The 22250-nt window shown below is 36.0% G+C and overlaps 1 protein-coding gene across 1 annotated transcript; it reads left to right on the forward strand.

The window, feature by feature from the left end:
* The first annotated feature begins 235 nt into the window (after positions 1–235).
* On the forward strand, positions 236–22079 carry LOC117325921 (transmembrane protein 59-like). The gene is made up of 6 exons (XM_033882435.1): positions 236–407; positions 2657–2765; positions 3505–3599; positions 4704–4899; positions 5684–5973; positions 17193–22079. The coding sequence occupies exons 1-6, from the start codon at positions 258–260 to the stop codon at positions 17316–17318; spliced, it is 966 nt and encodes a 321-aa protein (XP_033738326.1). The 5' UTR covers positions 236–257; the 3' UTR covers positions 17319–22079.
* Positions 22080–22250: the final 171 nt, after the last annotated feature.

The following is a 22250-nucleotide window of genomic DNA, read 5'->3' on the forward strand; positions in this document are numbered from 1 at the left end:
TATTAATACTGAAAAAATATGTATTAGTACTGAATTATATAAGGTTGAAATAGTTCTCACACCTTTAATGTCTAAATTGTTTCTTGTAACAAACATATATTTTACAGAAAAAAATAAGCATCGTTGCTTTTAAAACATTTTTATGAGATAATTTGACAACATCATAATGAGAGGAACACTAGCAGAAGGGAGATAACTCCAATACAGTACTATCTCCCTTGATTTGTCACGTGATCAAAACATAAAGCAGCAGCAAGATGGCGAAGTTGAAAGAACTTTCGTTCCTCTTTTTATGTTTCTTGTGCATAAGCATTTCATCATGTGGCATGATTGACGGAGTTTTAGACGACATCACTTCTTGCGTGGACGTTTGTTCGAATACGTATTCCCCTCATACATATGAAAAGGTACTATAAGGGTAATCAATATGGGAAGTGAGTCGTGCATAAACAAACATGAGCGAATGATAGTTCATTACTCCATGCAAGCCTTATGCCCGAAGGTCACGGCACCAGTATCACTTTATGATGACTTCTTATTAACACTTATTGTTGAACTGTTTCATTTGGCATTCAGGCATGATGAATCTTACATCAGTACACGGTTCATATTGTCCACGTCAGTGTAGATTCCACACAGGCCTAAGGGCCTAACCTTTTAATATGTATGAACACAAAATGAGGTGATGAGCACACTCTTTGATAACAAGTTCGATTATTATTATTATATATAGACACAGGGGTTTGACACGTCCCTATGTGCCAGAATGAAATATTTAACCACATGGTCCGACCCCCAGATAAATTAATTTACGATGTACAATTCTGTATCCTTGTGGACATAAAATGCATTGGGGGGAAAGGTACACGACACTTAATATTGCTGGAGCACAGCAATGACTTAGGCATTGAAGGTCTCAGTAGTGGTGTTATTGAAAGTCTTTTCATCAAGCAGGCGATGATGGTACGCAAGATGAAAGAGCTCTTATATTCTTCCATTTTCGCATATGGATCAGGAACCTGAAATCTCCTATTGTGGTTGCATAAATGAAAGAGATTGTGAAATTCTGTGAGGGAAAAGATGGTAATGTGCCCAGAACCAATTTGAAGAATATGGTATAAAATGAAGCATTTGCCTGCGCTCTGATAGTGGAGCCACCAGGCCCACATCCCTTAGCATATTTGTTTCGCTGCCCACTTCTTTGGTCTTGTAATCACCAGTTGTGAAGTGTGCAGCCTTATGCTGGACCCTCTCCAGGCAAGCTATGTTGTATGGTAGTGTAGATCCCATACAACACACCCATACTCCAAGATTGACCTACACGGCAGTCTCCCGCAGAGTTATCTAGCTATAGGCTGATCTTTGGCAATTTTGTGGGCAGTGTTTGAGGTTGCGGATAATGAAACCAATGTATAAGTGGGCCGCCTTAACAGTTTTTCAAAATGTGCAAGGTCCAACTTAGTTGTTAGCTCACCGGGCCCAAAGGGCTGGTAAGCTTATGCCATGACGCAGCATCCATCGTCCAGTCGTCATCCGGTGTCTGTTAACATTTCCTTTAAATCCCTATTAGTCCTGAATGCCTGAATGGATACTGATGAAATTTTGTCTGGAGCATTATCGTGCACAGGAAATCTAACAAAGGGTGTATCTCCCCTGAAGGGTAACAGGAACATGTCATGCCCATGTGGTAGTATCCAAGGTTAATGAAATCCTTTCTCTGTATGCGTTTGAGATAGTGGAGTGGGGCCAAAATTGGAAAATTGAGGTAAATCCTTTAAATCCCTAATAATCCTAAACACCTGAATGAATTTTTATGAAATGGTCATAAATATAATTGGGAAAACAAGATCTAATGGTGTATAAATGAAGGATGTGGCTCACCTGGGATCAAATGGATACAGCCCAATGGGGGAAATTGAGGTAAATCCTTTCTTTTCCTGAAATCATGAGTCGATATTTGATGAAATTAGGTCTGGAACATTATTGGGCAAATTAAATCTAAAGTTGTATATTCAGGGTGTGGCTCCCCTTGGGCTGTAGGTGTGGAGCCCAGTACTTATTGAAAATTGAGGTAAAACCTTTTAATCTCTACTTGTCCTGAAAGCCTTAATTGATTTTGCTGAAATTTGATCTGGAACATTATTGGGTAAAGATGATTCTAATGTTGTATAAATGAAGAACGTTGACCCTTTGGGTGGGACAAAAGGGGCCAATAGGGGACATATAGCAAAAAATAACTTAAAGAATCCTTTTTCTTTTTCAAGAATGACAGGATTTGGTTCACCTGTAGTTTGAACCATTGTTGGGAGACTCGAAAGCAGTTCAAAAATCAAAAGTAGGAAAATATTTAAAACAAACTGTAATTAGAGTATTTTGCCATAATCAATGAAATACCCAGGTGAACTATGCAGGCCCTGTGTGCCTCTTGTTTTGTGTTTCTTAGGAAGTTGGTATTGCAAAAGTTCCTGTACTGTTGTGCTTGTTCTTAGGCAAGACACTTGCCCCAGATGCTGTGGTGGCACATGACACGTCTCTCTTATATTGTTGTGTGAGATAGTCACCAACTACTCAAAATGAGAGGGTAAATGAAAATAAACATGTTTGTCATATTTCTTTTCATAAAGGATTAAAAAAATAATAACACATTCTGTTTCAGAGTTACCTTGTGGAAAGCTGCAGAAGAGGATGTAGATTTTTCTCCATAATGGAACTTATATATGACCATGAATGTAGCTTTAATCTTACTCAGAAAGGCTGTATATCAAGTAAGTTCATGGAGATTTTAGAACAAAAATGGTATTGAAATTTGGTATAAATTTTTATTTAGTTATATTTTTTGTTTATTTAGAAGATAAACTACAAATGTAATTCTAGTCTTAAGTGTTGTACTGGATTATTCTTCTACTGAAAATTATGTGCCCATTTGGGGCAGTTGCCTGGTACTGACCGTAGATATAGGCTGATGGTTTTCTCCAGGTACTCCGGCTTTCCTCCACCTCCAAAACCTGGCACGTCCTTAAATGACCTTGGCTGTTAATGGGACGTTTAACAAAATAAACCAAATTGTTATAATGGTTCCATAATATTAGAATCAATAATGGCTTGGATAGACAACTGCAGAGGAAAAACCCTAATAGCTATTTCTCATCGTCACACAAATATCTAGGTAACACTAAAACGACAGCAATTTCAGAAGTCAAATCACTATCTCTCAGAAATTTGAAGGGTCAAAACAGTCACAGATAGACATGTCCCTTCAATCCAAATACTCAAATCTGATTTTTGAAGAGTCAAGGATCTGCTTGAAGTCGGATGCTCTTCATAAACACAAACATGAAACAAAGAATACAAAATTGATGCTGTTTTTTGGCACACACAAATAAGTAACCTAGAATATGATGTTTTATTGATGTCTTTGCCAAGAACTGCTATGAGTAAATAATAATTGCTACTGATTATAAGGAAAATGCTTTGTGGTTAAACAGATTTATTTTCTGTGTTTAGCATGTGAAGAAGCCTACAACAAAACAGAGGAATGTGATGCTTGCTCACTGGGCTGCAAGAGCCAGATACCACAGGCCAGAAAACAGCAGGAAATGGTAAGGCTTCAAAGTGCCTTTTTGTTACCTTTTCAACCCTAACTTGTTTGTACCTACCCAAAATCCGTGTCAAGTTTGTGTTTCTCAGGAAGCTGAGAAACGGGGCCAGTCTGTGTTGTAATGGATGTGTCCTTGGGCAAGACACTTTACCCTATTTGCTCTGGATTGTATGCTGTATGTATAATGCAAAAATTGATTAAACAATTTTTTTTTTTAAATTTATATCTGCTCAACTTTTCTGAAACAGGACTTGAACTATTGCCATGTTTGCCATCCATTAACCTGCAGCCATTAAACAACTTCTTTTCAAGAACTGCTGAAGCATTTTTTTTTTACTAGATCTGGTCCAGTAACCTGTTGCCATTTAATAACTTCTTTTCATAGCTTGAAAAGTTTGAGTCCAGTACTTATATATATCTTAGTCCTGAAATCAGTGCCATTATATACAGAGTAGGAGAGTTCATTATACTGGTGGTAAACCTGAGAGAATTACAGTCAAGTCTGTGTCGTCAGATAAAATACGATTCTTCCTAATGCTTGTTTCAGACTCAGATTAAATATGATTCTTTCTAATGCTTGTTTCAGACTCAGATTAAATACAATTCTTCCTAATGCTTGTTTCAGACTCAGATTAAATACAATTCTTTCTAATGCTTGTTTCAGACTCAGATTAAATACAATTCTTCCTAATGCTTGTTTCAGACTCAGATTAAATACAATTCTTTCTAATGCTTGTTTCAGACTCAGATTAAATACAATTCTTCCTAATGCTTGTTTCAGACTCAGATTAAATACAATGCTTTCTAATGCTTGTTTCAGACTCAGATTAAATACGATTCTTCCTAATGCTTGTTTCAGACTCAGATTAAATATGATTCTTTCTAATGCTTGTTTCAGACTCAGATTAAATACAATTCTTTCTAATGCTTGTTTCAGACTCAGATTAAATACAATTCCTTCTAATGCTTGTTTCAGACTCAGATTAAATACAATTCCTTCTTATGCTTGTTTCAGACTCAGATTAAATACAATTCCTTCTAATGCTTGTTTCAGACTCAATTACAGACTCGGATTAAATACTTTTCTTTCTAATGCTTGTTTCAGACCCAGACAGATGACATCCATGTGTTGTACCCACTGATGTATGTCCACAGTCTCTATAGTAACATGATAGACAAGGTTTACAATGGTATGTCTATCAGCTGGTCATTCTACATGCAGTCGGACAATGGCAAGGTGATAGTGGTGCGCTCTGAACCCCAGCTTTATGCTGACCTGGAGGGCGATGAACTGGACGATGGTCAGTGTAATTCATATGAACTTTATACAATTGCAAACTTTGGATCCAGGCAATCTTGAATTGACCATCTTTTTAAATCTTTTTAAAACAGCAGCCATATTTTGGATAGAAATCATTTGGATAGATAATATTTGGGCCGACACTACCCTTGATAATTAAGTTATCATATTCAAAATAGTGTAAATGCACACAACACTTCTTTTAAGCCCATTTGATCAGGATGCTTCTAGCAATAGGTAAGCTTATGCCATGGCAAGAGAATGGTTTCATTTAAATGCTTCTGGTCTAAAATGACAGTGATGGAGATTAAGTGTTGCATAAATGGATGGTGTGGATTCCCTGGGGCTAATGGGTGTGGCCTAATAATGTAAATAGAGGTACAAAATGAACACATGTAATATGAAGCCAGCATTTGTAAAAGGAAGTCAACTGTATATCCCATTGGGCTCAGTTGTAGAACCATTAGAGAAACAATATTTCATTTGTGAAAGGGATTTGATGGTACATAAAAATAGTAAGCCCTCCAAAACACTACCACATCTTAAAAAATCAATAACTTTTGAATATTTCTGGTCATCTTCTTATTGTATGTCTTCAAATTCTTGCATGATAATTTTTCGTAGACAAACTATGAAACTGTGGGAGACAACATTTTTGCTTCCCTGTTGACAGTTTTAGATACATGTACATGTAGACAATCATTGAAAAAAATATACGTTTGGGAGACAATCTGTTATGATAGTTTTGTGATTGCCAACATGCATATGGTTGTCCATTTCCTTAGAGTACAACACGGCCAACTACCTAGAGACCAACATGCAGCCCCTAGATAGATCAGCCACTCCAATGTTGAGGAGCTCTCAGATGCATCCTCTGCGTAGTGAGCCTGAGCTGGACCTGCGCGATCCTGAAGCCCAACGGTCAGGTGACTGGTTGACCTGTGTGTCACGTAAAACCGGCCTTCCTCGCCTCTTCCTCAGTCTGCTGCTTCTGTCCTGTGCAGTGATGATGATCTGGCTGTGTTTAGCGGCAACAGTCACTGCACCTGATCACAAGGTCAAGGCGGAAAATCAAGTGAGTGAAGCATCATAAAAAAATCTCTAGAAAGTCTGCCGATTCTTTTTTAAACGAACATTAATGTTCGGTTATTGCCATCAAGAACTGGACTGAGAAATATGACCATATTTGGTAGCCACATTCACCAATACGCCATCTACTGTCTGTTTCAATGAAATATGGCTGCCCCCATTGCCTTACGCTTCAAATAATTTACTTACAAAAACACCTTCGTTTTATGTAGTAGTTTTACCGAAAATGTTGAAATGTATTCAGTAGATGTTTTCAAGATGCATACGATTTGAGAAATGCATAACGCTAGCGAAATGTGAAGACTAAATGAACCTGAACTTTACGAATAACTCCAGGTCAAGATATTTATGTAAACAAATATTGCGCAGGCGCATTCGTCTCCGGATGTTTAGAAAGTTTTGCTCTTCCGTGTTCATTCCAAAACGGCTGACATTATAGCATCGGTCTGCAAATATGTCCGCGATTTACTTAAATGTGTATTATATATATTCTAGAATGTTACATCATTATCAACTAGATGAATATTTCTATAATTTAGAGAAAGAAATATATCAATAACGGCATACGAGACGATACATTGTATCATATTATAGGTTACTGCGTACAGTACATGTTTGCGAGAAAGGTAGATACTAGGTGGCATTTGTGGTCAGGGTGACTGGTCAAAGCGTTAACATTGTCATCGATTTCCATATTCCATTTTCCTTTGACGAAAACGACCAATAAATTAAATGCAAATGATAATATCTTGTTTGCCATGTGCACGGGGTTGGTTGTTGTAGGCGATACTTGGAACGTATTTACTGTTGTAAGGGAGGTAACTGCAAGATTACGGAAATCAAACGTTAAACCAATTTGATTGGTCGATTCTTCCATGACTTTGGCAGGGGGTTTACAATCGAAGTGACAGATAACTACGGCAATATATTCAGATGATATCAACAATAACACTTTTAGATACGTATGGTCGGCAGTTGTCATGTTTAAAATGAACAATTATATAGCTTGTTTTTATTTCGGCAAAGTCGAGAATATTTACTGAAACGGACCACAGGTGAAGCAGACTTGGAAATACCGAAACGAAGAAAAATGGGCTCAATTATAATATAAATGGGCATTATTTTCAGAGAATTGACCCACATATATGTTTTTCAATGCCTAATTGTATCATATGTAAAATATTAGAGGTTTACGAATTTTAAATTAATTTTTCATTTGCGAATCGCGGCCCGATTGTCGTTAGAGTTGAATTACCGAAATGGCCGATAGTGGACCCAAATCGATATTTTTACGAGAGAATGGACCCAATATAGGATCAATTAATCTTTGGTGTGTGTATAGAGACCATATGCATTTTTTTCCTTTACCTGGAAGTATTATGAAAGAATTTGCAAAATACCGAATTCACGATCAAATTTTCGATTGTGACGAACTACTGAGACGGTGTTAAGTTCATCATCATGTTAAGTCAATCTGATTGAAATCAGCTGTTACATATGTACACATGGCTACGTTTACTATGCAATGCGCCTACGTATTTTTTTTTCAAAGACGGAAAACGGAAATCCGGATTATCTAAAAACAAATGCAAAAAGACTTGTGATATTCACTTAATTTAACATTCAGCCATTAATTGTTATTTGTAGTTTTATAACTTCTGAAATAGTGTGATCGATTCTCTGTATAATATTGCTGTGGAACTTGTGTTATTTTTCAAACAAATTCATTTTGATAATTTTTTAATTTAGAACGTTCATCAAGTCATGTTCAAGACTTGAAATTCTCGCTACACCATACTTCAAACACAGTAATCAATGAATTGATAAATTGAAAATTGAAGTCAAGCAAATGAGTTAATATTTACCTAAATAATTTTTCAATATACAACACATGTTCAGATGACTATTTTTGCCATGCTGTTACAAGATTTCAGTTATAATTCTAAAATTGAATTAGTATGTAAATATATGTTATACTGTCAATATCCACAAAGCGAGTGTAGTCTACTGTACTCGGTCATGCCGTAGATAGCGGTACATATACGTACTGCTTACATCTCGTGCTTACTTGTGTGAACTATAAATCAATAACAAAAATGGTTCATATATTTCTATATATGACTTCACAAATTATGCAGTGTCTGAAGATCTGAATGAAGTGAATAAACGATGTTTTAAATTATTTTTATGAAATATTCAAGTCATAGATCATTCTTTTTTTAAAAGTACTGATTTCAGGTCCATTTTGGTAATTCAACTATAACGGCAATTAAAATACTTCTCGTTTTTTTGTTAAAGCTGGAAAACGGAAATCCGGATTATCTAAAAACAAATGCAAAAAGACTTGTGATATTCACTTAATTTGATATTCAGCCGTTAATTATTATTTGTAGTTTTATAACTTTTGATATATTGTGATTGATTCTCTATATAATATTGCTGTGGAACTTGTGTTATTTTTCAAACAAATTCATTTTAATAATTTGTTAATTTAAAATTTTCATCAAGTCATGATCAGGACTTGAAATTCTCACTACACCATACTTCAAACATGGAGTAATCAATGAATTGATAAACTGAAAATTTACCTTAAATAATTTTTCAATATACAACACATGTTCAGATGACTATTTGTGCCATGCTGTTACAAGATTTCAGTTACAATTCTAAAATTGAATTAGTATGTAAATATATGTTATCCTGTCAATATCCACAAAGCGAGTGTAGTTTACTGTACTCAAAGTCATGCCAGTAGATAGCGGTACATATACTTACTGCTTACATCTAGTGCTTACTTGTGTGAATAAATCAATAACAAAATGGTTCATATATTTCTATATATGACTTCACAAATTATGTGGTGTCTGAAGATCTGAATGAAGTGAATAAACGATGTATTACATTATTTTTATGAAATATTCAAGTCATAGATCATTCTCTTAAAAATATTGATTTCAAGTCCATTTTGGTAATTTTACTATGACGGCAATCAGGCCTAGAATGGCGAATAAGCCCCTAATATTTTACATATGATTAATTTTGACATTGGAGAACATAAAATTGTGTCCATTCTCTAAGCACTGGTAGAATGTACAGAATAGAGCTTCATAAATATATTCTCAAAATTATTAATTACCCCGGTAAATATAACATTTTACATAAACATCCCATGACTGATGGTGAACTTAAACTTGCAAATCTCCTGTGTCATTCCAATTTTGATATGTGTAAATATATACACGTACTGTATATATATATATATATATAGTTATAGATATGGAATGCTTCACAATTTGCATACAGTTATGGAATCTTATAACACCCCCAAAAATGTTCTCACCACATAAAGGTGTGATTTGTGCAATTACTTCGCTGAATTGTGTGGTTCAGTATGATTGGATGATCAACATTGGAAAAGGACAATAAATAGGGAATGTGTCGTCCCATCGAATGGACTGTAATCTTTTGTGATCAGGTTTGAAGTTGAAAATGAATCTTGAAGTTTTCTTTTCCTGTTTGCATATTATTCGATGAAGATAGTCTTTATCTGGTTATGAAAAAGAATCTTGAAGTTTTCTTTTCCTGTTTGCTGAATTATTCGATGAAGATAGTCTTTATCTGGTTGATCAACATTGGAAAAGGACAATAAATAGGGAATGTGTCGTCCCATCGAATGGACTGTAATCTTTGTGATCAGGTTTGAAGTTGAAAATGAATCTTGAAGTTTTCTTTTCCTGTTTGCTGAATTATTCGATGAAGATAGTCTTTATCTGGTTGTTATTCTTTATCACATTGTTTACCATCCTGTAATTATACCAGAAGTTTATCTTCTCATATACAGATTTATTAACATCAAATGATTCCTGAACAAAAGGAGTCAAGTTTTTTGTTTTGAAGTACCATAAATGCTTGAGTACAGTTTCAATAGGATACATTCCTAATTCGGGCCTTGATTAGCAGCTCTGGTTTTGGTTTTCAGTAATTCTTTATGTGTGTTTCATCATATTAAGTTGAAATACAACTATGTATGCCAAACTAACGATGGAACTAGCCTAAATTTAGTTCATATTAGAAGTTGGCATCAATAAGGTCACAGAGTCCTGGCTGTATTTTAACTGATGATGCCTTCCCGAAAGAAAGAAGACATATTTTATTTTCATCGATCCAAGATAGATCAACAAACTTCCAATTTCAATTAGGACCTTACAGAAACATGCATGTGTACAATCAAATCAGAACAGCTGCAAACATTTCAAATTATTTGCAATTAATTCCTAAACCGATATCAGTAAATTTATCAACTTAAAACTAAGAAGATTACTGATTTTGCATTAAACAATAATGTTCGTTTACAGTACTTCCAGTACTTTGATTATTGTTTTTTTTTAGCCCACCATCATCAGATGGTGGGCTATTCAAATCGCCCTGCGTCCGTGGTCCGTCGTCCGTCCGTCCGTCCCTCCGTCCGTCCCTCCGTCCGTAAACAATTCTTGTTATCGCTATTTCTGAGAAAGTACTGATGGGATCTTTCTCAAATTTCATATGTAGGTTCCCCTTGGTGCCTAGTTGTGCATATTGCATTTTGGGACCGATCGGAAAACAACATGGCCGACAGGCAGCCATCTTGGATTTTGACAATTGAAGTTTGTTATCTCTATTTCTGAGAAAGTATTGAAGAGATCTTTCTCAAATTTCATATGTAGGTTCCCCTTGGTGCCTAGTTATGCATATTGCATTTTGGGACCAATCAGAAAACAACATGGCCGACAGGCAGCCATCTTGGATTTTGACAATTGGAGTTTGTTATCGCTATTTCTGAGGAAGTACTGAAGGGATCTTTCTCAAATTTCATATGTAGGTTCCCTTTGGTGTCTAGTTATGCATATTGCATTTTGGGACCAATCGGAAAACAACATGGCCGACAGGCAGCCATCTTGGATTTTGACAATTTGAGTTTGTTATCGCTATTTCTGAGGAAGTACAGAAGGGATCTTTCTCAAATTTCATATATAGGTTCCCTTTGGTGCCTAGTTATGCATATTGCATTTTGGGACCAATCGGAAAACAAAATGGCCGACAGGCAGCCATCTTGGATTTTGACAATTGAAGTTTGTTATCGCTATTTCTGTGAAAGTACTGAAGGGATCTTTCTCAAATTCCATATGCAGGTTCCTCTTTGTTCCTGGTTATGCATATTGCATTTTGAGACTAATTAGAAAACAACATGGCCGACAGGCAGCCATCTTGGATTCTGACAATTAAAGTTTGTTATCGCTATTTCTGTGAAAGTAATGAAGGGATCTTTCTGAAATTTCATATGCAGGTTCCCCTCAGTGCCTAGTTATGCATATTGCATTTTGAGACCAATCGGAAAACAACATGGCCGACAGGCAGCCATCTTGGATTTTGACAATTGAAATTTGTTATCGCTTTTTCTGTGAAAGAACTGAAGGGATCTTTCTCAAATTTCATATGGAGGTTCCCCTTGGTGCCTACTTATGCATATTGCATTTTGAGACCAATCAGAAAACAAAATTACTGACAGGCAGCCATCTTGGATTTTGACAATTAAAATTTGTTATCGCTATTTCTCAGAAAGTAATGAAGGGATCTTTCTGAAATTACATATGCAGGTTCCCCTCAGTGCCTAGTTATGCATATTGCATTTTGAGACTAATCAGAAAAAAACATGGCTGACAGGCAGCCATCTTGGATTTTGACAATTGAAGTTTGTTATCGCTATTTCTGTGAAAGTACTGAAGGGATCTTTTTCAAATTTCATATGTAGGTTCCCCTCAGTGCCTAGTTTTGCATACTGGGACCAATACGAAAACAACATGGCCGACAGACAGCCATTATAGCTAAATCTTAAATTCTATATATAAGTTCCCCTTGTTTGAATAGTACTAGAGGGCTGTTTCTGAATTTACACAGATAAGTAAGACTTAGAGGAAGGGAAAAGTAGGGAAAAGATCAATCTGACATGGAACCTATAAAGTTCATTCAATGGTGGGCGCCAAGATCCCTCTGGGATCTCTTGTTTCATTTTTCCATTAGATTACTGATATGGACAATATGACATTCTCTCATCTCACTTCTCATATATCAAATATTTTTTATATTTTTCATAAGTCAGACTTTTCTCCTGTGTCCATTCCTTGTTATTGCTATTTCTTAAAAAGAACTGGAGGGATATTCCTCAAACATCATGTGTAGATTCCCCATGGTCCCTAATTGTGCCAGATAAATTTTGATTTTTGATCACAAAAACAAAATCGCCGATAGGCGGCCATCTTAGATTTTGAGAATTTAAATTTTTTATTTATCACTATTTTTAGCCCACCATCTGATGATGGTGGGCTATTCAAATCGCCCTGCGTCCGTGGTCCGTCCCTCCATCCCTCCGTCCGTCCCTCCGTCCGTAAACAATTCTTGTTATCGCTATTTCTCAGAAAGTACTGAAGGGATCTTTCTCAAATTTCATATTTAGGTTCCCCTTGTTGCCTAGTTATGCATATTGCATTTTGAGACCAATCTGAAAACAACATGGCCGACAGGCAGCCATCTTGGATTTTGACAATTGAAGTTTGTTATCGCTATTTCTCAGAAACTAATTTGGGGATCTTTCTGAAATTTCATATGTAGGTCCCCCTCGGTGCCTAGTTATGCATATTGAATTTTGAGACTAATCGGAACACAACATGGCCAACAGGCAGCCATCTTGGATTTTGACAATTGAAGTTTGTTATCGCTATTTCTCAGAAAGTACTGAAGGGATCTTTCTCAAATTTCATATTTAGGTTCCCCTTGTTGCCTAGTTATGCATATTGCATTTTGAGACCAATCTGAAAACAACATGGCCGACAGGCAGCCATCTTGGATTTTGACAATTGAAGTTTGTTATCGCTATTTCTCAGAAACTTATGAAGGGATCTTTCTGAAATTTCATATGTAGGTTTCCCTCGGTGCCTATTTATGCATATTGCATTTTGAGACTAATCTGAAAACAACATGGCCGACAGGCAGCCATCTTGGATTTTGACAATTGAAGTTTGTTATCGCTATTTCTCAGAAAGTACTGAAGGGATCTTTCTCAAATTTCATATGTAGGTTCCCCTCTGTGCTTAGTTATGCATATTGCATTTTGAGACCAATCGAAAAACAACATGGCCGACAGGCAGCCATCTTGTATTTTGACAATTGAAGATTGTTATCGCTATTTATCAGAAATTGCTGAAAGGATCTTTCTGAATTTCATTTGTAGGTTGCCCTCTGTGTCTAGTTATGCATATTGGATTTTGAGACCAGTCAGACAGCAACCTGGCTGACAGGCAGCCATCTTGTATTTTGAAAATTGAAGTTTGTTATTGCTATTGTACAGAAGGTACTGAAGGGATTTTTCTCAAATTTCATATGTAGGTTCCCTTTGGTCCCTGGTATTGCATTTTGGGACCAATCGGAAAACAACATGGCCGACAGACAGCCATTATCGCTAAATCTTAAATTTTATATATAGGTTCCCCTTGTTTGAAAAGAACTAGAGGGCTGTTTCTGAATTTACACAGATTAGTAAGACTTAGAGGAAGGGAAAAGTAGAGAAAAGATCAATCTGACATGGAACCTATAAAGATCATTCAATGGTGGGCGCCAAGATCCCTCTGAGATCTCTTGTTTAAAATGTAATAGCAAACTTTAAACAAATAAAATTAAAAGAAAGAAGGACAAGTGACAAAATTGATGTGTGCTATCTTGTAAAGCTAGAATTTACATTGTCTGCCAAAAAATTGGTAAGTATGCCACTAATAAAGACATCTATATGCTTGTAATGTTTAGCTCATCTCTTCGAAGAAGGGGAGAACTAAAGTTGTCACCAGGGCATATTTTGGACTTCAACATTTCATGTGGACAAAAACTTTTAAAGTTTTCTTGTGCAAGTGTTGAAAGGCATTAACACATTACTTTATAATTTTGCTAGGGTACTGATATTTTTAGCCCACCATCATCAGATGGTGGGCTGTTCAAATCGCCCTGCGTCTGTCGTCCGTCCGTCCGTCTGTCCGTCCCTCCGTCCGTAAACAATTCTTGTTATCGCTATTTCTCAGAAAGTACTGAAGGGATCTTTCTCAAATTTCATATGTAGGTTCCCCTTGGTGCCTAGTTATGCATATTGCGTTTTGAGACCAATCGGAAAACAAAATGGCCGACAGGCTGCCATCTTGGATTTTGACAATTGAAGTTTGTTATCGTTATTTCTGAGAAAGTACTGAAGGGATCTTTCTCAAATTTCATATGAAGGTTCCCCTTGGTACTTAGTTATGCATATTGCATTTTGAGACCAATCGGATAACAACATGGCCGACAGGCAGCCATCTTGGATTTTGACAATTGAAGTTTGTTATCGCTATTTCTGAGAAAGTACTGAAGGGATCTTTCTCAAATTTAATATGAAGGTTCCCCTTGGTGCCTAGTTATGCATATTGCGTTTTGAGACCAATCGGATAACAACATGGCCGACAGGCAGCCATCTTGGATTTTGACAATTGAAGTTTGTTATCGCTATTTCTGAGAAAGTACTGAAGGGATCTTTCTCAAATTTCATATGTAGGTTCCCCTTGGTGCGTAGTTGTGCATATTGCGATTTGAGACCAATCGGAAAACAAAATGGCCGACAGGCAGCCATCTTGGATTTTGACAATTGAAGTTTGTTATCGCTATTTCTGAGAAAGTACTGAAGGGATCTTTCTCAAATTTCATATGAAGGTTCCCCTTGGTGCTTAGTTATGCATATTGCGTTTTGAGACCAATCGGATAACAACATGGCCGACAGGCAGCCATCTTGGATTTTGACAATTGAAGTTTGTTACCGCTATTTCTGAGAAAGTACTGAAGGGATCTTTCTCAAATTTCATATGAAGGTTCCCCTCGGTGCCTAGTTATGCATATTGCGTTTTGAGACCAATCGGATAACAACATGGCCGACAGGCAGCCATCTTGGATTTTGACAATTGAAGTTTGTTATCGCTATTTCTGAGAAAGTACTGAAGGGATCTTTCTCAAATTTCATATGTAGGTTCCCCTTGGTGCCTAGTTATGCATATTGCGATTTGAGACCAATCGGAAAACAACATGGCCGACAGGCAGCCATCTTGGATTTTGACAATTGAAGTTTGTTACCACTATTTCTGAGAAAGTACTGAATGGATCTTTCTGAAATTTCATATGTAGGTTTCCCTTGGTGCCTAGTTATGCATATTGCGTTTTGAGACCAATCCGAAAACAACATGGCCGACAGGCAGCCATCTTGGATTTTGACAATTGAAGTTTGTTATCGCTATTTCTGAGAAAGTACTGAAGGGATCTTTCTCAAATTTAATATGAAGGTTCCCCTTGGTGCCTAGTTATGCATATTGCGTTTTGAGACCAATCGGATAACAACATGGCCGACAGGCAGCCATCTTGGATTTTGACAATTGAAGTTTGTTATCGCTATTTCTGAGAAAGTACTGAAGGGATCTTTCTCAAATTTCATATGTAGGTTCCCCTTGGTGCCTAGTTATGCATATTGCGATTTGAGACCAATCGGAAAACAAAATGGCCGACAGGCAGCCATCTTGGATTTTGACAATTGAAGTTTGTTATCGCTATTTCTGAGAAAGTACTGAAGGGATCTTTCTCAAATTTCATATGAAGGTTCCCCTTGGTGCCTAGTTATGCATATTGCGTTTTGAGACCAATCGGATAACAACATGGCCGACAGGCAGCCATCTTGGATTTTGACAATTGAAGTTTGTTACCGCTATTTCTGAGAAAGTACTGAAGGGATCTTTCTCAAATTTCATATGAAGGTTCCCCTCGGTGCCTAGTTATGCATATTGCGTTTTGAGACCAATCGGATAACAACATGGCCGACAGGCAGCCATCTTGGATTTTGACAATTGAAGTTTGTTATCGCTATTTCTGAGAAAGTACTGAAGGGATCTTTCTCAAATTTCATATGTAGGTTCCCCTTGGTGCCTAGTTATGCATATTGCGATTTGAGACCAATCGGAAAACAACATGGCCGACAGGCAGCCATCTTGGATTTTGACAATTGAAGTTTGTTACCACTATTTCTGAGAAAGTACTGAATGGATCTTTCTGAAATTTCATATGTAGGTTTCCCTTGGTGCCTAGTTATGCATATTGCGTTTTGAGACCAATCCGAAAACAACATGGCCGACAGGCAGCCATCTTGGATTTTGACAATTGAAGTTTGTTATCGCTATTTCTGAGAATGTACTGAATGGATCTTTCTCAAATTGCATATGTAAGTTTCCCTTGGTGCCTAGTTATGCATATTGCGTTTTGAGACCAATCGGATAACAACATGGCCGACAGGCAGCCATCATGGATTTTGACAATTTAAGTTTGTTATCACTATTTCTGAGAAAGTACTGAATGAATCTTTCTGAAATTTCATATGTAGGTTCCCTTGGTGCCTAGTTATGCATATTGCGTTTTGAGACCAATCAGAAAACAACATGGCCGACAGACCACCATCTTGGATTTTAACAATTGAAGTTTGTTATCTCTATTTCTCAAAGTACTGAATGGATCTTTCTCAAATTTCATAAGTAGGTTCCCCTTGGTCCCTTGTATTGCATTTTTGGACCAGTCTGTCCTGAAAACAACCTGGCAAACAAACAGCCATTATCGTTAAATCTCAAATTTCTTATATAGCTAGGATTCCCTTGTTTGAAAAGTACTGGAGGGATGTCTCAATTTGCACAGATTAGTAAAATGAAGGGAAAAGTAGAGAAAAGATCAATCTGACATGGAACCTATGAAGATCATTCAATGGTGGGCGCCAAGATCCCTCTGGGATCTCTTGTTTGACATTAGGGTCCCTGTGGGTTAATGCTATCACATGCCAGAGTTGAACAGAAAGATTTTTGAAAAAAAACAACACTTTTTGACATGTTTTTGACTTTTAGAATTTGTGAGACAACCTATTCTGCTCTACAATGACTCTTGGTTTCCCAGTTCACACAATTTCATGTACAATTTTCCCAGTTTGACAAATTGGATTTTCACATATTTTCCAGTTTGACAAATTGGATTTTCCCTTATTTTCCAGTTTGATAAATTGTGTTTTCCCCAATTAACCAGGAATAACATTGATCCACTACAAATTACTTTTAATCAATTCATTATTTGTTACTACAGAAATTGAGTATCAACGGTGATCTGGAGTACTTGAAAGAGCTGGAGGCTATGGGCATCAAGCTGAGTTTTCCACAGGACCAGGAGGCAGGGCCTCTCCCCATTAAACTACAGGTCGATCGTGTCTAGTAAACCGTCAGAGATATCCGCTTCATATTGTCTTTCAAAAGACTAACAAGCACTGCTAGCATCAGTGTCTGTAAATATATAGGATGTTTAGAACATTCGGTCATTGACTAAATTGTCTTTCATATTTGTAGGATCATAATTCTTGTCAGGTGGATGGTGGATATGGCACTTTATTTTTTATTTTGTCAATATTCCGTGGGAAAAACTTTGCTTAATATTTTATTAGAAACATTTTCAAGATGCTTTCCAAGAGATTATACTGCTCAATTATTTAAGGTACAGCAACTATTTGATAAGTATGAAGAAAAACAAAGTCATTGTCATGGATCTTATTTTGTTCGTAACTGACATGACAACTGACATAAAGCCTAAAAGGGCCATAATTTTTGTCTTAATGAATTACCTGAATTTCATTTAGTCATAGAGATCAAAGAGAAATAATAATTCTAAAATATTTAAAGATTGTAGATATCTTTTTTAACAACTTATTATGTCTGGTGATGATATATTTGATTGGCAGTGTACTATGGCGAAGGGCTAGCAAGTTTTGATAGATATTTCTCTAGTGACTTTGAATTTGGTAAAGGTAATTTATTTCATCAAAGTCAAAGCAAAACATCTCGAGAAGGCAATAATTTGGAAAAACTGAAATTTCCTTGCCCCAGGTTCACCAATATCGCTTAATTTCAGGAAATTCCACATTAAGTAAAAAATTTCCATAAGAAAGCATTACAGAATTTAAGGAAATTTTCTTGATCAAGAGTTTCTACTTAAATCCAAAAATAATGCTTTCATATGGGAAAAAATTAAGTTAAGGAATCTCCCAAGATTCAAAAAAGTTGATGAAATAATTTCATCAATTAAGGTACTATTTTTTTTATGAAACTAAATTGAAATAAATTATATGTAGTCCTTATGTACCTCAGGCTCGGGTATATATATTGCATCACCATTAGTTTACCAAGCTTCAGTGAGGTGAAAATTCCTGAAAAATGTCTTATAAGGCATGTGTAGAAAATTATTCCATACATTATCTATTTATCAGGTACATATTCATTTGATAGATATATATGTCACTTGTAATACAGAGGCTGAATCTGTAAATTTTTTTTTTTTTCAATCTCAGAAAATTATATATCTTCGTGTATATTTGTATTGAATGTATCATTGTAGAAGTGTATTATTTACTGTATTTAAAGTTGTTGATTGTTTGAACCGAGTGTTGATGAAAGAATAAGTGTGTATTGTAAATACATTTCATATCCAGGTGATATAAATGAAATTTTCATTTTCACAAAAATGTGGAATATTTAATATGTTCAATGTAGACTGAAGGACGTTTTCATGTATATTTTGTTGCTTTTGTCCCTTATGTCCAGCCTATTTTTATGTGAAACCGCAATTCAATGAAGACACTTTACATACCAGTTATATAATGGTGGTCTATATTGTGTCATAATTTATAATTATAAATAAATAAATTGTGTGGGTTAAAAAAAAACTATAAAATATTATACACCAGGTACTAATTAAATATATCACAAGTTTTAGTAGAGATCCAACAGAAAGATAAGTTTGAATTCTCATTTGCTAAATTGTGCCTTTCACTTCCCTACCAAATGATGTGGCAAGTTAGACAGAAGGGCTTTTAATCTCTAAAAGTTTGATGTGTAGTAGGGCTTGCCTCTATAAATGCTGCACTCACAAATAGGAGGAGCTGTCATTCAGCTCAATGAAATATCTTTTCCTGTGTGAGGTATGTCTGTACAGGTGAAATATCTTTACCTGTGTGTGGTATGTCCATAAAGTGGTACTATTTGAAGGCATGACATTGGGATTGGGACCGCATACCGTTATTTTCATGAGCATTATTTGAGCAAGTTTTAGCAGTAAGCTGACAGAGTAAACTCCAGAATGCATGGGTAGTAAACATTTTACGTGTAACACAGAGTAAACTCCAGAATACCTGGGTAGTAAACATTTTACGTGTGACACTACAGACTTTACAATGATTGAGTGATTGGTACTCATAGCGCTGTTGACAATCCTCATGATACAAATAATCAAGATTTTACAAACTAGAAGTACTACAAGATTGTAGCTTCCTATATTAACGTTATTCACTTTCAAAATTTTGCCTGGCAATTTGATTTCAACAACAGACCACAAATGATTCCCAGGCTTCTATCTTTGCTTGCAAGTTGTTTTTATTTGTGTCTGAGGGGTCTTGATGCTGAAGACAAATCTGGTTTAATCAATGAAGAGCATGTGGGCTATTATTTTTCCTCTTACTTTTTTGAGGGCACATGTTGCTGTGGCTTTTTGTTTTATCCTGCTTCAGGTCTTCACAATATTTCCCTAAGGTTTTGAAATCACCAAAATCATACTGTTACTCATAGTCTGTCATCATTGTTATGACATAAGGCCACCAGGGTCCTGTACTGACAAATGAGCAAGTCACAATATTGGTTGATTTTAAGCTTCACTAATACAACAGAATGTATTTGGGAAACGTAGACCAGCTTCTGCAGTAAAGTGGATGTGTATATTTCTCCAGCATGGTCAAAATCCATAGTGCGTCACGCTGTATGCATATCTAGCCAGCATACATCATATGATTTCAGTGTCATTTTGTTATGCCTGTATAGTTATATATATCAGCGTGATTGCACCTCATCTTATGTCTGTATATATGTACATCTAGCCAGCATGAGTACACCCGATCATTTGTTGCGCCCGTATGTGTTAACATACAATGCACTATTTTGTGTTTTGGGAGAAAACACTCACAAGTTCAACCATGTGTGGTAAAAAACGGGATAAATTAATTGTGTTATATATGTGTAGATGGTCAGGTGTTATATACAAATGTACAAAACTTTTTTTTTTTTTTGCTTTCGGCTGGATATTTGTGCATTTTGTGGCTTTGGAAGTTGTAAGTATTCTTGTACATTTGTGGGGGTAGTTTGTGAATCACACATTTAATAATGAGACAGGTGGAACTGTTTAGGATTGTTATACATGTACCGCTACACATCAGCACCAGATGTATGCAGACTGTAATCTCTCCAGCCTGGGCAATATCTTACCCTGGACATTGACTATTGTATCACATCAAGTCAACATTGGCTGTTATTGATTTTACCCTGGACGTTGCCCGTTTTATCACATCAAGCCAATATTTGCTGTTATTGGTGCAATATCAACATTGTATTAATAAGAGAACCAATAGGGTAACATTTTCAGCCCCTATAGGCTGTCGAGCTATCGATGTACCACATACTGACAAATTGAAACAAAGGGAAGCAACTCTGATAGATCAGAATGCCAGGGTAAGAGAAAAACAATGCATTCACAGCCTTGTGGTGGAGACAACAGAATCTCAACACTTGATGTAAGATTCTTAAGCTTCTAAACACCTGGCAAGCCTCAAGCTGGTGTTTGTCAACTTAATAATCTTCCTTTTTGAGTTGAGATCCCAAAGGGATGAATAATTTAATATTGGTCCACATTCAGGACACAACTGAATGTGCATTTGAACCTCCTGTGAACATAAAATTCTGAATGTACGCAATTTTTCCATGCAACATAACATTGATTTCACAAAATTGTTTTTGTTGATCAGATCTAACATCTATGCTAAATTTCGATATTTGTTTGCTCATAAATCCTGGTGTCAAATCAAAGAGGTTTTGTCATCATGAAGTGCTTATTGAATAACACCCAATATCTTACTGTAAAGTGATCAGTTTTACCATTTGTTTGGACTTTCATGATGCTCTATTGCATTTGAAGTTGTGTTTCAAAGGTATGAAGCAGTGATTATGATCATACATATCCTGTACCTTTAGCATTACTTACCGAAGCACTATTTAACTATTGTCTCAATAGAAATCCTAATACATATATAATGAAGTGATAAATGTATTGAAGAGAAATCCTTCAATGTCATCTACAAAGCACTACTGCCTATTCTATTTCAGTGTCTCCTGGATTTTTTTGCAGTTATCAATGAATATTCACTATGTATGCCTGTCGGGGAAAACCTAATCAAATTCCTTTCAAAAATTCTCCCTTAAACAGTAGTAGTTAATCTACTTATTTGATGTTGACAACTATTTTCCAAGTTTGGTGTTGTGGTTAAGATGTAGTGAAATGTTTTCAAATCCCATTGAAATAAGAGTGTTCTTAAATTTCGCTCAGTTGACTTTGAGTCTGGCAAAACAGTGAAAGGAAACCCAGTGAATATTCCTCAAGTAAAATTCTGTTGAAAGGTCCAGTATGCAGGGATAAGTTTACGTTGGTCACACATCATTTAACAGCTGCAATTACCATGTACTAGTGCTCGTCTCTATGCTGTTATATATACTGTCGTAAATATTGTTTTTATGGGAGATGTGTACTTACAGTGTATTTCAATACAAAGTACAGATCGTATCACAAACATCACAATCTTTTAGTAGCAAATTGGTATAATTCTGCATTTATTGAAAATTTAAATATTTAAAAGAAGAAGCCAGAGTCACAGAAACTACATGTCATGAACCTTTTTTAAACTAAATGCAGGGCCTATGCTGCTGTAGAGGAACATTCCTAAGGAGGGTTTGGCATCCATAAATATAGTCCTACAGGGTTAGTATAACTAGAGTTCTGGTAACCAGATTTATCATATGTTTTGGTATATCTTTTTGGTGTATATTGCCTTTTCAATAAAATCATTAATGGATTATAACTATTTGAATAAAGAGGGTTAATAATATATATTGGTTGTTATGTATTTTATTCTTGTTTTCATTTGAATTAAATATACATACTCCAAACATTCACTAAACAGGTCAAAGTAGTGGCTACTTCCTATCTTATTTTAATTTTAACACATTTCACTGTTTGCAGGCATGTTTTGAATTAAAGCAAGTCGCTATTCTGATAAAT

Source organism: Pecten maximus, chromosome 4 (genome assembly GCF_902652985.1).
Source record: "Pecten maximus chromosome 4, xPecMax1.1, whole genome shotgun sequence".
Taxonomy (NCBI): Eukaryota; Metazoa; Mollusca; class Bivalvia; order Pectinida; family Pectinidae; genus Pecten; species Pecten maximus.